Source organism: Mytilus californianus, unplaced genomic scaffold, assembly GCF_021869535.1.
Source record: "Mytilus californianus isolate M0D057914Y unplaced genomic scaffold, xbMytCali1.0.p SCAF_2, whole genome shotgun sequence".
Classification (NCBI taxonomy): Eukaryota; Metazoa; Mollusca; class Bivalvia; order Mytilida; family Mytilidae; genus Mytilus; species Mytilus californianus.
The window spans coordinates 121,236,365-121,250,938 of NW_026262668.1; the positions used below are offsets into that span (position 1 = coordinate 121,236,365).

At 32.1% G+C, this 14,574-nt stretch overlaps 1 protein-coding gene across 4 annotated transcripts in view; it reads right to left on the reverse strand.

Annotated features, from left to right (window-relative positions):
- Positions 1–1,486: 1,486 nt before the first annotated feature.
- Positions 1,487–14,574, reverse strand: part of LOC127728692 (serine/arginine-rich splicing factor 4-like) — a 52,125-nt gene continuing 39,037 nt past the window's right edge. For 2 of the 4 annotated variants that reach the window (XM_052236308.1, XM_052236309.1), the window contains 3 exons: positions 6,404–6,523; positions 5,898–5,933; positions 1,487–4,820 (listed from right to left, as the gene is read on the reverse strand). In XM_052236308.1, the coding sequence (XP_052092268.1) occupies positions 3,255–4,820; positions 5,898–5,933; positions 6,404–6,523 (1,722 nt within the window). In that variant the 3' untranslated portion in view covers positions 1,487–3,254. Of the gene's footprint in view, positions 4,821–5,897; positions 5,934–6,403; positions 6,524–10,309; positions 10,429–14,574 lie in introns of those variants that run through there. The other 2 variants (XM_052236310.1, XM_052236311.1) reach the window with 2 other exon arrangements.

Below are 14,574 nucleotides of genomic sequence, written 5' to 3' on the forward strand. Positions count from 1 at the left end.
TGAATTGGTTCTGGTTCCTTATCGGAACTATTGTCAATGAAGGAAGAATTGTACCCGTTTTTGCATTATTTAAAGAAATTCAGCAGATAGAAAGGCAAAAAGAAGAAAAAATAGATTAGCAAAATGAGATCTACAAATTAGTCAACATGACGGAAATAGTTAACTGACCCTTTTGGAGTAGTCCATTGAAAAATACATCTGGCTTTAAAAATTACAATTTCCAGTCCAATTTTTTTGAGATATAAAAACTATATTCACCATGCTTGGATTAATGATGTTCCATGGGATGAGAAAACCCTATTGATTTTGAGCTCAGTGGGTCAAAATTCAAGGTCACAGCAGCCATTGATAGACTGAAATGTGGGCACTGGATGTTTTCGTTTGAACCATGTCAAACTGTTGCCCAACCTTGTTTGATGATGCCCCATAGATCACACAAGACACCTATTAGTTAATTGGTCAAAAGTCAAGGTCACATTCGCTATTGATATATTTGAATTTTTGTAAAATTTTGGTTTCCGGATAAGATGTATTGAACATCAGTTCCATTTTGATTTGAATGCACAACGGTTTGTGTAAGATCCTTGTTGATTTTGAAGTAGATTGGTCAATTGGCAAGGTTACAACAGTTATCGATAGACGAAAATGTTAGGAAAATTTTGATTTCAGATATTAACTTTTAAAACACATGTCCGTCTTTTACTAAACGTGATATAATAATTTCCCATGAGATGATAAGAACATTTATTTTGATGTTGAGGTCACTAGGTCAAATGTTTATATTCACAACAGAAATTGATATACTGATATTAGGGCAAAAGTTTGATTTCAGGATGACATTTTGAACCATTGCTCCAACCTTCACCAAACCTAGCTTAAGAATTGTCTTTGAAAATACACCGTTTTGATTTTTGATCAGTAAGTCAAATGAAAAGAACACAGTTCTTATAAATAGACTGAGCATTTTGGAAACCTTTTAGACAATATCTGTTGATCTATAAATCAGATCATTACATATATATAAAATGATGAGTAATTTAAAATAAGGGTCAAGCCAAATCATAATATCATGTTTTTATTGATATCATTGTGCAGTATTCACCCTGTTACCAGTACTTTGGTACTGATTTAATGTTACATTTCAACTAAAACTTCATAATAGATAATGCAATTGTCCTAAACTCAATTAGATAATGTTGACTTCATACATGTATGGCTGTATTGTTAAGGTTCATTTGGTTTTGATGTTTGCACAATATTTTATATAATTGTCTTCTCAAACAGTATATCATGACTCAGCGTACTCGAGGAAAGTTATTCAAGAAACTTGTGAGGTATGTCCTTAAATCGGTTTTATATGTTGTTATTAAATCATATTGAAGCAAATCAGTAGCTATAACTAGAATTTTTAAGATTACAAAATGTGGTCTGTTCTATTATAATCCTTGTTGGCTTAAAGATCAATGGCCATGTGAGAAATATAAGATTTGGAAAATTGATGCTTTATTGCACAAGCCAATCAATTTGAAATAGAAATAGTAAACATTTAACAATAATAACATCAGCAACAACAACAATTTAATACATATTTATCACAGACTGTTATAAAATATCACATCTTTGGTCGAAAAAAATATATAGGTACTTACATTTAATAGCTACATATAAAGTGAACATGTATATATAACAAGCTTAAGTAACAGATGTCATTGTTGTACTTCTTGGATAATACAATGTATTTATACGTATTTTGCCAATTTGTTCCCACTGTTCAACTCTGCGAGTTACAAATTCTTATATTTTTTATCTTACAATCGGTCTAGAACAAGTGAGTATAATGTAGTCCTTGGATTTTAAACATCTTAACGCCATTCATAAGAAATGGAACTAAACTGAAGTTTACCGTAGAAGCAATCGACAAATTTTCATTGGTATATTACAAGTTTTCGAAAAGCACAAAATATCACACACATGAATAAAAAGTATAAATATCAATACAACATTAAGAAAATAAAGCTAAGCTTTCTACAGCATTCGTTTGGAAAATGGTATAGCACTTGGGAGGTGCAACCCAAAAATAAAATTAAATAATTGAAAAAAAAATCAATCAGGCAAAACTTATAAAACACCCGCGGTGTTAGAATTGTGCTATCTTTAAATATTTGATGTTATTTTCTGTCCTTTGAAAATTATACTCAGTATACGAAAAAAAACAAACATTTACCAACCAGCAAGAATAGATCAAGTACCTTGGACAAATAGCTACCAGTTTAATGTTACTTTACAATCAATGAACAGCTTATTGTAAATAATCAAAAAACGATCGAAGGTCAAGAACTTATCACAAATTCATTAACGGAAATTTATAAATATAATAATTTTCCAATTTCAAAACAATAGTAACACATATCCTCTGCTGTGCTATATATGTTTGATACATCTGTTGAGTCGATTTGAAGCATATTTCTTAAAATATCAACTTATTGTCGATAACAAAAACCTAATTCAAAATTAAACTGCAAAACTTGGTCCATGTAAGCGAGGCAAATGAAAACAACAAGATGTCATGTTATTTGCAGATACATATATAAGAATAATTAAATTATGTTATTGATGTAAATGGTATATTTTTTGGGGAATTCTTTTTATTTATTTTTCTAGGATAAAATTGCTCTCACACGATTTTTATATAAACTCTTTAATACTTTTTTGATATTTTAATCCGTTGGAAAAACCCAGCTTCAACAAAAACAAAATTTGAGCATACATTATTAATAATATCCCCCCTTCTACAAACAAGAAACACGTTTCATGTTAAGAAACGGATATATATAATATTACAACCCAATTTTATGGATATAATGGTAATGTCGGTCTCTGACTTTCCTTATTCAAACAATCAGAAAGATAGAATAATATACACCAATTTAATGTACTAAAGTAGCCCGTCACAAATTTCACAAATCTAATTATATAACTCTGCTAATTTATACAGTTTTGCAATGCATATGATTTATATAAAAATAAGTCCCCAATATTAACTTTGCACATTAAAATTGTACAAGTCCTTCTTTTCACTATATATTTGGTCGAATGGCTCCATTGAGATTTTTTGTTGTTGTCGACTTCTTTTGAGAATTACACTAATTTATATCGCGTTTAGCATCAGATACATTGTTTGCCGTCATTCATATTCATAACATATATACACTGCTTACATGTCAAGGATATAACATTTTAAGTAGTCATTTACACTAACTATGTAAAAATTTGTCCATCTTTTTCTGGTAGTTATCTCCTAAATATTCTTTGATAACTTTTTCATCTACTTTAGGCTTCGAAGAATCATTCGATTTACCCATAATAGAGTTAAGATTATAATCTGCTAACTGATCTAACTGCTCTATAATTCCTTTCATTTCGTCGTCATTTTTCCCTGTTTTTGAACCACGAGTAGGCTTATTGTTCGATGGATATTTTGTGTCAGAAGGCGCTGATCGTCTCGACGGAGAATTTAATTCTATTGCTAAAGACGATGGCAGTCGTTGGTCATTCGCTTTACGTGAAGACGATGGAGAATTGCCCGATCGAGCTTTTTCGCTAGTCTCTGCGCGGGCAACTTCCCTTGGTCTTGCTGCGGCTGCAACAGCTCTGATTGGTGATGGACTTCTGCGACGACGATCTGAAGATGGTGATCTACTAGTTGAACGCTTCCAGTTTAGTTCTTTCTTCTTAAGAGGTTGCTTTCCTTTATCTTTCGAATGCTTTCGATCTGGACTAGAACTATTTCTGTGTCTTCTACTTTTACTATTGATATCGAAGCTAAGAGATCGGCTTCTTGATCTTGATGAATGTCTCCTTTCATGAGATCTTCCCCGAGACAATGATCGCTTTCTAGGACTCGAACTTCTTCTTTTTCTACCTCTTGATGGTGAACGTGAACGCCCTTTATGAACAATAATTTTCTTTTCGCGAGAATGTGATCTTGTTTTCCTTCTTCCTCTTGATGTTGATGTTGATCTTGATCTCCTTCTTCCCCTGGAAGATGACCTTGATCGTGATTTCCGACGTCTTGATGTGTTTACTATCTTTACATCAACAGAACTACTTCTACTACGCGTTCTATGTCGTCGTGAAGTTGAACAACTTTTACTTCGACTTCGCGAATAACGTCTGCTATGTCTGTCCTTAGATCTAGATCTACTATTAGATCTATTGACAATAACAATATGACGCTTATCTCTTGATTGAGTGCGAGACCGTGATTTACGCCGTCTTCTTGACGACGAACTTCTGGATCTGCGACGATTTGTCGAACTTGATCTAGATCGCGTGTTGATAACGTTAACATTGATTTCAGGTGATCTTGATCGAGATCTTCTTCGATCTCGTTCTCGTGATCTAGATCTCTCATGAGACCTTTGTCTAGATGTATGATTATGTATAATGATATTTTTAGGCGATCTAGACTTGGAACGTTTCATAGAACTTCGTTCAGGAGACCTTGATCGTGGGTTTTGTGTTCCTATTACCATGACACCAACGCCAATATCCGGATCAAATTGTCGATCATCTCTTGGCCGTGTGACATTATCACGAGAAGGATCATCTTCGACAGCATAACTACCAGATGAACCTCCATTTCCTTTTATTGGAGGAAGTACTTGCCGCTGTTTTACCTGACTGCTGGATCTTCCAGGTGAGTCTTGATTTGGATTATTCTTCCTCTCTAATCTCGGAGTGTCTGGATTTTGCTTTATGGGAGGAAGTGGTGGAGTTTCTGACAGAGACCGTCTTGAATCACCTCTAATAGGACGTTGCTGAAACAAAAGATCATCTACTTTTTAAAAAGATTTTTATGATGCAATTCAACCACTGATAAAGCTGAATAATTGCAATATAAATTTCAATCATGAATTGCATTCATTTATAAAAGAATAAAACATAAATATAACGTATCATTTGCTTTATCAAATCCTTTTTAGGTTATTAGGTAATTCAGAATCCTTACCATTCCTTTTCTATCTCGAGTTTCATAACGTTTTGTAAGTGCCATCATTACAATTGTGTGTACGTTCTTGTTGACATTTTTGTTTTATATTATTTTCACTTATAAATCCCTTCACAAAGATCTTACAGATGTTAATATTTTGACATGTTTTGTCTTTTTATTTTTTACTGCCTATAATTTATTTACGTTTTTGGTTGGTGAACATATTGATTTTGTTGATATTTTGTTTATATATATATATTTTTTTTTGTACCAGTTTCCGTTATCACTTAACCGTAATCTTTTTTTTATATACTGATCTAATTCGGAATCTATAATCCACAGAAAGAATGATAATTTGATATAGGTACAGATTCAATAATTTAACATAGGTACAGATTCAATGATCTGGTACTGGGATTCCTCTTTTTGTATTGCTGAAAGTTGCCAGCGCCTTTCGTTTTCGGGATACGTTGTTATTCATCTAAAAAACTCACCAAAGATACCAGGCTTATAATTTTGTATGCAAGACGCGCGGTTCGTTTACAAAAGACTCAGAAGTGACGCTTGAATCAAAAAAGTTAAAAGGCTAAATAAACTTTAAGAATGAAGTTAGAGAGCATTGAGGACCGACATTCCGAAAGGTTTTGCTAAATACAGCTAAGGTAATCTATTAATGGGGTAGAAAATCCTTAATATTTTGAACAGTTCAAAGTTTTGAAAACAGTCAATGCATGTTTTCTTATAATATATTTCCTCTCTTTCTGTAAGTAAACCATTATTACATCTACCTTCGTTTGTCAAATGTTAATAGTAGGTTTCTAATACATTATAAAATCCTTGAATGAAATCGATTGTTCACATTTTATTTTTTTTCTTCGACAGAATGATTATAAGGTATACTTACACGGCTTCCCCTTGGTGTTTGGTCCATGTTCTGTTCCTACAAAAGGAAAGACGATATGTTTCACGAAAAGCATATTAATAAACATACTAATAAGAAACGGATCGGAATTAATTTCTTCTTGAACCCTTTTTTTCTATAAAAAAGTAAAATATTGAAAAACAGCAATGACTTTTTTGTGATTTATTGATTGATTGATTGATTGGTGTTTACCGCCACTTTCAACACTATTGTGCTATTTCGTTGCGGTCAGTTTTTATTGGTGGAGGAAGCCGGAGTGCCCGATAAAAACCGGTAGGAAAACAGAAAATCCTAGCCAATTAAGATCGGAGGCGAGTGCACCTGCCCCGTGCGAGATTCGAACTCACAACATCAGTGTTGACAGACTAGTGATACAGTAGTTCGACTACTGAGACCACTCGGCTACCGAGGCCCCTTTTTTTTTTTGAATGAAGATGGCTCATGGTTTATTAAACATATCTCATACATTAATTTCTGCGTTTGTTTACCTTAGGTGGAGATCGTGTTGGTTCCGGTGTTGGCGTTCTCTTTTCGTCGTCTAGTTCACCATAATCTATGTCAACACTTTCAAAAGCACTGTCATTTCTTTCCATTTCATACTGACCTTGCTGAAATGAAAACCGTAAAGTTTGAAGAAAATGCACTACTTTATTCATTGAATATTCAAGCTCTGGGTTGGTAGACATACCAAATGCTAAATATTACACCACGTGATACGACAGTTCTTATCACCGATACATTTGTTCTTGCATAACTTAATTATGACATTTGATATATAAATTTATGAATGGTTACAAAAATTGTAAAAATTAAAGACGATCACCTTGTTTCGATAAATATCATTATACTACAATTTGACAAAAATTTCACATCGAATTATTCTATTTTATACTTTCATCGGTAAATTCATAACATGGGTCTTTTTTAAACAGTTTATACCATTGTTAATTTTACTTCTTTTGTAAACTAAACTACTTTGAATTTAGATATAGATGTAATTGAATGCTTCAATGATAAGATTCAAATATAAATTTATCGACAAAAATGATTTTGATAAAAAAGAAAAAAAAAAAGAAAATTAAAATCCAATTGTTCAGAGAACAATTGAAGGTCTTTCCATCCAAGATGCACAAAAATGATAGGAAATATTAAAAGCCGTTTTAAAATGTCCTTTCTGGTGACACACGATAGCTTACTTAAAGCTGATTACAAAACTATATGCCTTCTATACACGTTTGCTAAAAAACAAAGAAAATAATTTGCTACTGTCACTTTCGGTATTATATGATAGGTCACTTGACACTGATTACAAAAATATATGGTCATAGATACTTTTATATTATAAAACCAATGCAAACAATGGCTACATCTGGTTTACTAAAGGCCACTTCCGGTTAACTTTTTCAAGGCCATGTGTATTCCTACCAAATGCAAAAGACCCTTTGGCTTTATCATGTTTCAACATAAAGTTACAGCAAAGGTCAAAATCTAGAATGTCAAATTTACTCTTGACCTTTATCTCAATTTCAAGGTCATCAAGCAAGGACCTCATATCAAAAGACCTTAGGCCTCTAATATGTATTGTAAATAAGTTATTTTACCACACATCTTTTTTTAACATTCCAGGGGAGAAAGCTCCTAGAAAATGTAACCGTACCGCTTCGTAGAAAACATATTCTGTTACAACATATCGCAACTAGCAATTTAGTGTAAATCTTTTGTCGATATATACTAGTTTGTTAGGAGTAGCATGCACAAGCAAAAGTAAAAAATTAAAACATGACCTTGACTTCATTTTGTTTTTGGTTGACACAGGACCTCAAATCAAAAGACCTTAGATCTCTATCACTTATGGGTTATGAGTTACCATTACATTTCACTACAATGTCTTTTACATAAAGGGAAATAATTCTCATATGGAAACTTCAGATCTTTTCGATCAAAATAGTAAAAAAAATTTGTCGCAATCTTTTATGCTTGCGACGAAGTAGTTTACACAAGAAAAACAATGTTCGGGGAGATAACTCTTACTAAATAAAGTGTTCGGTTAAGCAGGGTCAGTTTAAAAAACGTATATACTGTTCGATATCATATACAAATTTCTGAGCACTATCCTTTGAAACAACAATACCGCGCAAGAGAAAAATTAGGCAGAAGAAAATAAAGAAAAAAGAATAATAATCAGAACAAAATCACAAGGTCTTTCCACGAAAAAGTGGAAAGACCTCTTTAGAATGAATCAATGCAAGCAGACACCATTCATTGGTGAATACCAAATTTACATATTAATAACTTACTGAATTTTAATTACATGTCTCGAATAACAGTAGTTTTTAATAATATTTCTGTGTTATTATATCATTATTCAGAATTGGATGTCATCGGAAAAAAGCGGCAAAGACTACCGAAACTACAACTTCATTTATCTTAATCTGGCTTAATGTTTTCATTTCCTTATAAAAAACATTAATGTGAATTTGCCTTGTCTCTTAATGTAAACAAAAGAAGTAAGTAAGAAAGAAATAAAGAAAGAAAGAAAGAAAGAAAGAAAGAAAGAAAGAAAGAAAGAAAGAAAAAAGGAACGCACACACTCGTTTATAAAATATTTGCCGACAATATTTTCCCAGTACACGTATGCAAATCTAGAAATGTGAATATTTAGTCTAGAGATTTCTTTTTTCAAAGAAGGTAAGGCGTAGTATGCTTCGATTATGTTGCAAGTAAATCGTAAGAATATAACTTGTAAGGGACCACAAAAGGCGTCTATAATTTATTATTTTGGTAGTAGAAAGATATTTGCCGTTTAGTTGCTCTCACAGAAAACTAAATTATCAAGCAATCATGAAGTGAAACACCGTAATCTGAACGGAAATAACTTTTACTACATATTAACACGATAGCCTTCGTTTTCATAATTGAGCTAATTCATTTTTTGGTTTTGACCACGGTAGAAGTAGACAGTTACAGTTACAGACAAAAAAAAGTAAAAAGTAAAATAACAAAAATACCAAACTCCAGGGAAAATTCAAATCGGAAAGTCGCTTATCAAAATCAAAAGATAAAACACATCAAACGAATGGAAAACAATTGTCAAATTCTTGACTTGGTAGAAACCTTTGCTTAAACTGTCAAATTTTACAACACTGCTCAGAGTACTAATTACAGGAAGAACATAGAGATTATTTTGGCGAGCATCGGAAGATAATCTGAACAAACATTGTTACAAGACGTAATTGTAAATTCTGATCTGCTATTTGAAACTTCTTTTGTCACGAAACTATTAGGCTAACTCTTTTTAATCTTAAAAGAAATGATAACTGGATGAACATTTTATAAGATCTCACATTTTGTGATGACGAGATAGCACACATAGCACCAATGATGTAGAGAGAGTCAATTCTTGATTCTCTGAAGCAACATTGTCAAGTCCTTCCGAACTTAAGGAAATGATGATTTAGGAGATTCTGTTTACCAGTTTTGTTTTCATTGCGTGTTATCACATATCATATATTCTTTGAGAAATACTCAACTCTTTGCTAAAATTTTTAGTAGCACTGCCTCGCGTGTGTTTTTTTAAAAGTTTTTTACAACAATTTATCGTATTTCCGAATAAGTGACCAATTCAATGCCTAATGACGGCGCAGAACTACAACTTTGGAGAAGAAAAAAAAATAGTATTTAGAAAAATATATATATTAAAAAAAAACACAAGCACATTATTCTATCGGGAGAAAATCCACAAGCACAGTATTCTATCGGGAGAAAAACCACAAGCACAGTATTCTACCGGGAGAAAAACCACAAACACAGTATTCAATCGGGAGAAAACCACAAGCACAGTATTCTATCGGGAGAAAAACCAAGTATTGGATTCAAGGTACATTTTTTACTAAAACATGAAAACTTTGCAATATTGTCTTTACTGTAATTTAAACTTGCGGAAAATTTTAACTATTGTTAAACTCAGTTAACAACTAGGACCGGGAGAGCAATGCAGACTCGTTTGGACCTCTGAATGTTTGTTTGTTTAAAATTTAGTGACTGTGTTCCCATTATTAAGCAGTTGTGCCATCTTGGATTCCTGAATGTCATTAGAATTATAAAATTATAAATAGTTTGATCGTACCTTAACAATTAGTTTGATAAGATAGATTGTGCAACTTATTCAACTAACAGACCTTAACCCGTGTTACTTTTACTTATAGAGGTTTCAAGGTTTTGCATTTTCTTTGTTTTTTTTGGGCAATATTCCTTTGTATCGAGAACTCAGTCGATGAAGACGTTTTGTTATTTACTGGACACTCATTTTTCGATTTACTGTAAGTATTTTTATATAAACAACTTTTGAATTGTTTATTTTAAAGAATTAATAAAAACATACTGACAAGACCAACCTTTCTGTCTTACTTCTTACTTAAACCCAAACTCAAACGACAAATCCAACTTCAACTGTAACCCTTACCAGTTTTCACGTTCCGTTAGGGCGGCCATCTTGAAGGATTTAGAATAATCATTACTCAAAACATGCATTTGAGAAAGGTAATAATTTATTTAAAATTGTTACAGTGGGATAACGGAAACTCAAATTGATTTCTTGCTTTTTAAATGGATGCTATAAAATGTAAATAAAGAATATTTCAATTGATTCGATAACATTCTAGTTAAAGGAGAGGATTTGATTTATTTGTATTTTATTAGAAAATCACATCTTTTGCAATGAAAATCATCAAATTCCTAATCTTTATAGTTAATCTTTGGCAAATAAACATGTACTGTCTTAAAAACCAAATCTCTGGTTTCATAGGTTAACAATTATTTGCACTCTTCGCTTGACAAAATAGCATTTACAATATAAAGCAAAAAGTGGTATTTTCAAAGTTAATATCGACTACCTGATACTACTTGTAACACTTTAGATGAAAAAATCACAGATGAGGTAAAGTTAAAAATGACCAAAGGCTTCTAGAAGCCTGTATTGCTAGCAATTGGGTATACATGCTAAAATGATTAACCATCTCTTAAACTGTCTAACTGGATTAGCTTTGGGGCACTACTCCAATGATTATGCAGCAAGACTGAAGAATAGTAATCAAGGAATCCGGTAACCGAATGACCCTTAAAGGTTTATGTAGATTTGAATAAAAAATATGTAATGAATGTTTTTTTTTAGATCAATAACCACAGTAAGGTCAAAAATTCTAACTGATATGTAATCTGTAGTAACCCACTATTCAATAAAATAGTAAACCACACCAAAAGATTGTCTACGAGGACATATGATAACTGAGCAGAAAACTGTCAAGACTCCTTTCCTACAATCAAAGTAGGCCAATACAAATGTAACAACAATGAGAAAAACCCATACCGTATAGTCGGCTATAAAAGGCCCCGACAAGAAAAATATGAAACAAATCAATTGAGAAAACTAACGACCTAATTTATAACAAAACAATTTAGGAAAAACAAATATGACAGACATAAACCAACGACAACCACTGAATTACAGGCCCCTGACTTGGGACATACACATAAAAAATGTGGCGGGGTTAAACAGGTTTGTGGGCGCTCATCCCCCACCTAACCCTGGACAGTGGTGTTACAGCACAACATAAGAACAAACTATAAAAATCATCAATTGAAAAGGACTTAACTCATCAGATCGATACAAAGCAGAAAAGCAAACACAGACCGGACGTGGCAGGGTATTTATACGTCCCTAACAACAAAAAAGTACAGATCCGAGAGTACTCACAGTTACTGACAAAGCCAATAACAACTAATAAACGAAATCATGTATCTAAGACTAAAATATCAATCGGTACATATCCAACATCTAACGGACTTAGTGTAAAGACGTCATTAACAGTCAGAGAAAAATATGACATTGTGGAATGCCAAAATATAGATATCGACAGATCGTAGTACCGTAAAAGTGCATATGTGTATACATAACAATATTACTTAGTATGGTTTTAATTAACTGAAACCAAAATCAATATTTATACTAATAAAAACCAAATTCAAAGATGTGATAACAGTGTCGAATTGATAACTTTTTTTTATAGAATAAGTTAATTTATAACATTGATTGCAGTGAATTACCGTATTTCCCAGTTAAATAAAAACCGATAATTTCACATGTGAAATAAACTCAATAATTTCACTCCTCTGACGTCATACATCATTAGGCGTTGCCAAGACTTTGTGGACGACGTTGCATCAAAACAAATTGTGAATGCGTAGAAAAAGATATAGTTCCTTACATTTTCTACCTTATTTCCATTAAAAAGCTCATTGTCAATGTAATAAAAAGAATAACTAATCAAAGAACTCAAATATCGAAAAATATTCAACTTGTGACCGAACAAGACTGATAACTAACTCATGCGCTACGCGCATTCGTGAATTAATGTGTTTTTCAGTCACTCGTTAAATATTTTTCTATATTTGAATTCTTCGATAATAATAATATAATATGATAATAAATACTTTATTTAAAGAGGGTAAAATCAGTTAGTACAATACTAATCTCCCCTGATGCCCTCTGAATAACTCAAAATATAATATATACATATACATACATACATACAGCTTTTTATGCAAAACAAATGGTAAAAAACATACAGATTCGTTTCATGAAAATTTTTTTAAATGATGTACAAGACAAATATATGGATTTTTAAAATATAGATAAATTTCTGTGATAATCATTATTTGGCTGGTTTTACATGTTTGTTTATGAATCTGATAATTAGTTTTTTTGTTCTAGAAACAAGAAATTATGATACCTTTGTTTGAACTGTTCTGTCTTTGCTATCTTTTTTATTTCTACAGGATTACTGTTCCAAAGAACAGTACCGGAATATTGAAATGTCTTTTTCATAAAATTTGTTCTCGGACGTGGTATGAAAAGACAATTATTGTCCGATGAACGCAAACAATATCTTGCATTGACATTTTGGTTATTTTTAAATAATTGACACAGATAATCAGGTACAATACTATTTACACATTTATACATTAATACTCCTTTGTGATATATGATTCTTTTTGAAAAGTTAACCATCCTAATTGTTTGAATAAAGTTTTTGATGGTGTATCATATGCTTTGTTAAGAATGATTTTGGCTGCCCTTTTTTGTAATTTTAACATTTTTGCCATATTTGAATTACTTGTTTCTGTCCATATTGTACAGCAATAATCAAAGAAAGGAAGTACATATCCATTATAAAATAAGATAAACCTTTTTGTTATAGTTATTCTATAAATAATGGAGTGATAAGTTCACGCGTTTCGTATCTAAATTTCTGGGCTCGGTAAGCAACATCACCGTAAAAATTAGGATGTGCAATTCCGTCTGAAATAAGTTGTTTTACAGGTACAGCCAAACTTGCAAACAAAAGCTTCGTACCTATGGAAGAAAATATTACATTATAAGGGACAAAATCCTCTCAGTTAGTAAGAAAATGTATGATTTCACTATCATCATTCTCCTACAAGCTACCGACGATAGTAACCATCTGATACAAGTTACAGACGGATGTACACCATACACAATACCGGCAATTGAACACAATTTAAGATTCGCTTTTGCAATTATACCTATCTGTTACTGTTACAAGCTAAAAACGATAATATACCATCTACAACACCATACCAACGATTGTAAACAATCGAATACACGCTACTACATAAAGAAAGAAAATCGGTAAAGGTTGATTACATAAAAGTTTGGTATGAAGTTTGAACTAAGAGTAAACCTTACATCCACTTCATTTGAACTTTGGTGGATAGTTGTCTCATTGGCAATCATACCACATCTTCTTATTTTTATATCAGGATTTTTAAAGGTGAACAGAACATGAATTTCCAATTCCATATTCAACAAAGAAATTGTAATTATATGTACCGCGTTCGTCAATGATTTCCATACCACTTGTACATATGGCAACGAGCACAAGGTTTATACAATCAATACAGATAAATAGTAGATGGTAATTGTTATTGATATTTCTTTGTTATACAGACGTGTGACATCAAAAGAATAAAACCTTGTCATTGCTGCCAGGATTAAACTTGGAATTTCATACCTGGTATAATGATTAAGTGTAAACGATGATTTGTGGGAGAATATACTGAACAGAAATCAAAACACAAGATATCTATTCCAGATAGATGTCACTTCATATACCAGGACAGAATAAACAATGATGTGATTTTCGTGCACACACACGTTTTTCTTGAATACGGGAAAACATGCATCAGCTTACTAATTCTACGACTCCAGTATGCTGACGTAAACATACAAGCCTTGTCATTGTGAGAAAGGCCAAAAGCTAAATGAATATTTAATAAGAAGAATAAGCAGTTAATCGTAGTTGAAAAGTTGAAAAATTAGAGTAAAAGACTTAGCTAAAGTGTAAATGAAAATATAAAATACTTAACAGATTAGTTTGTCTTTCATTTAAGATACAAGCATACTGTCAATATATCCATGGATATACATACATACTGCATATTGTCCAGGGTGATCTATATATACTTTCAATATATCCAGGGAGATATAAATGAAGCAAAATGAAGATAAACTAGTTGTAGTCTTTATTATCAACAACTCTTCTATTAATATTGTCAACATATGAGCATACTCTTTCGACAT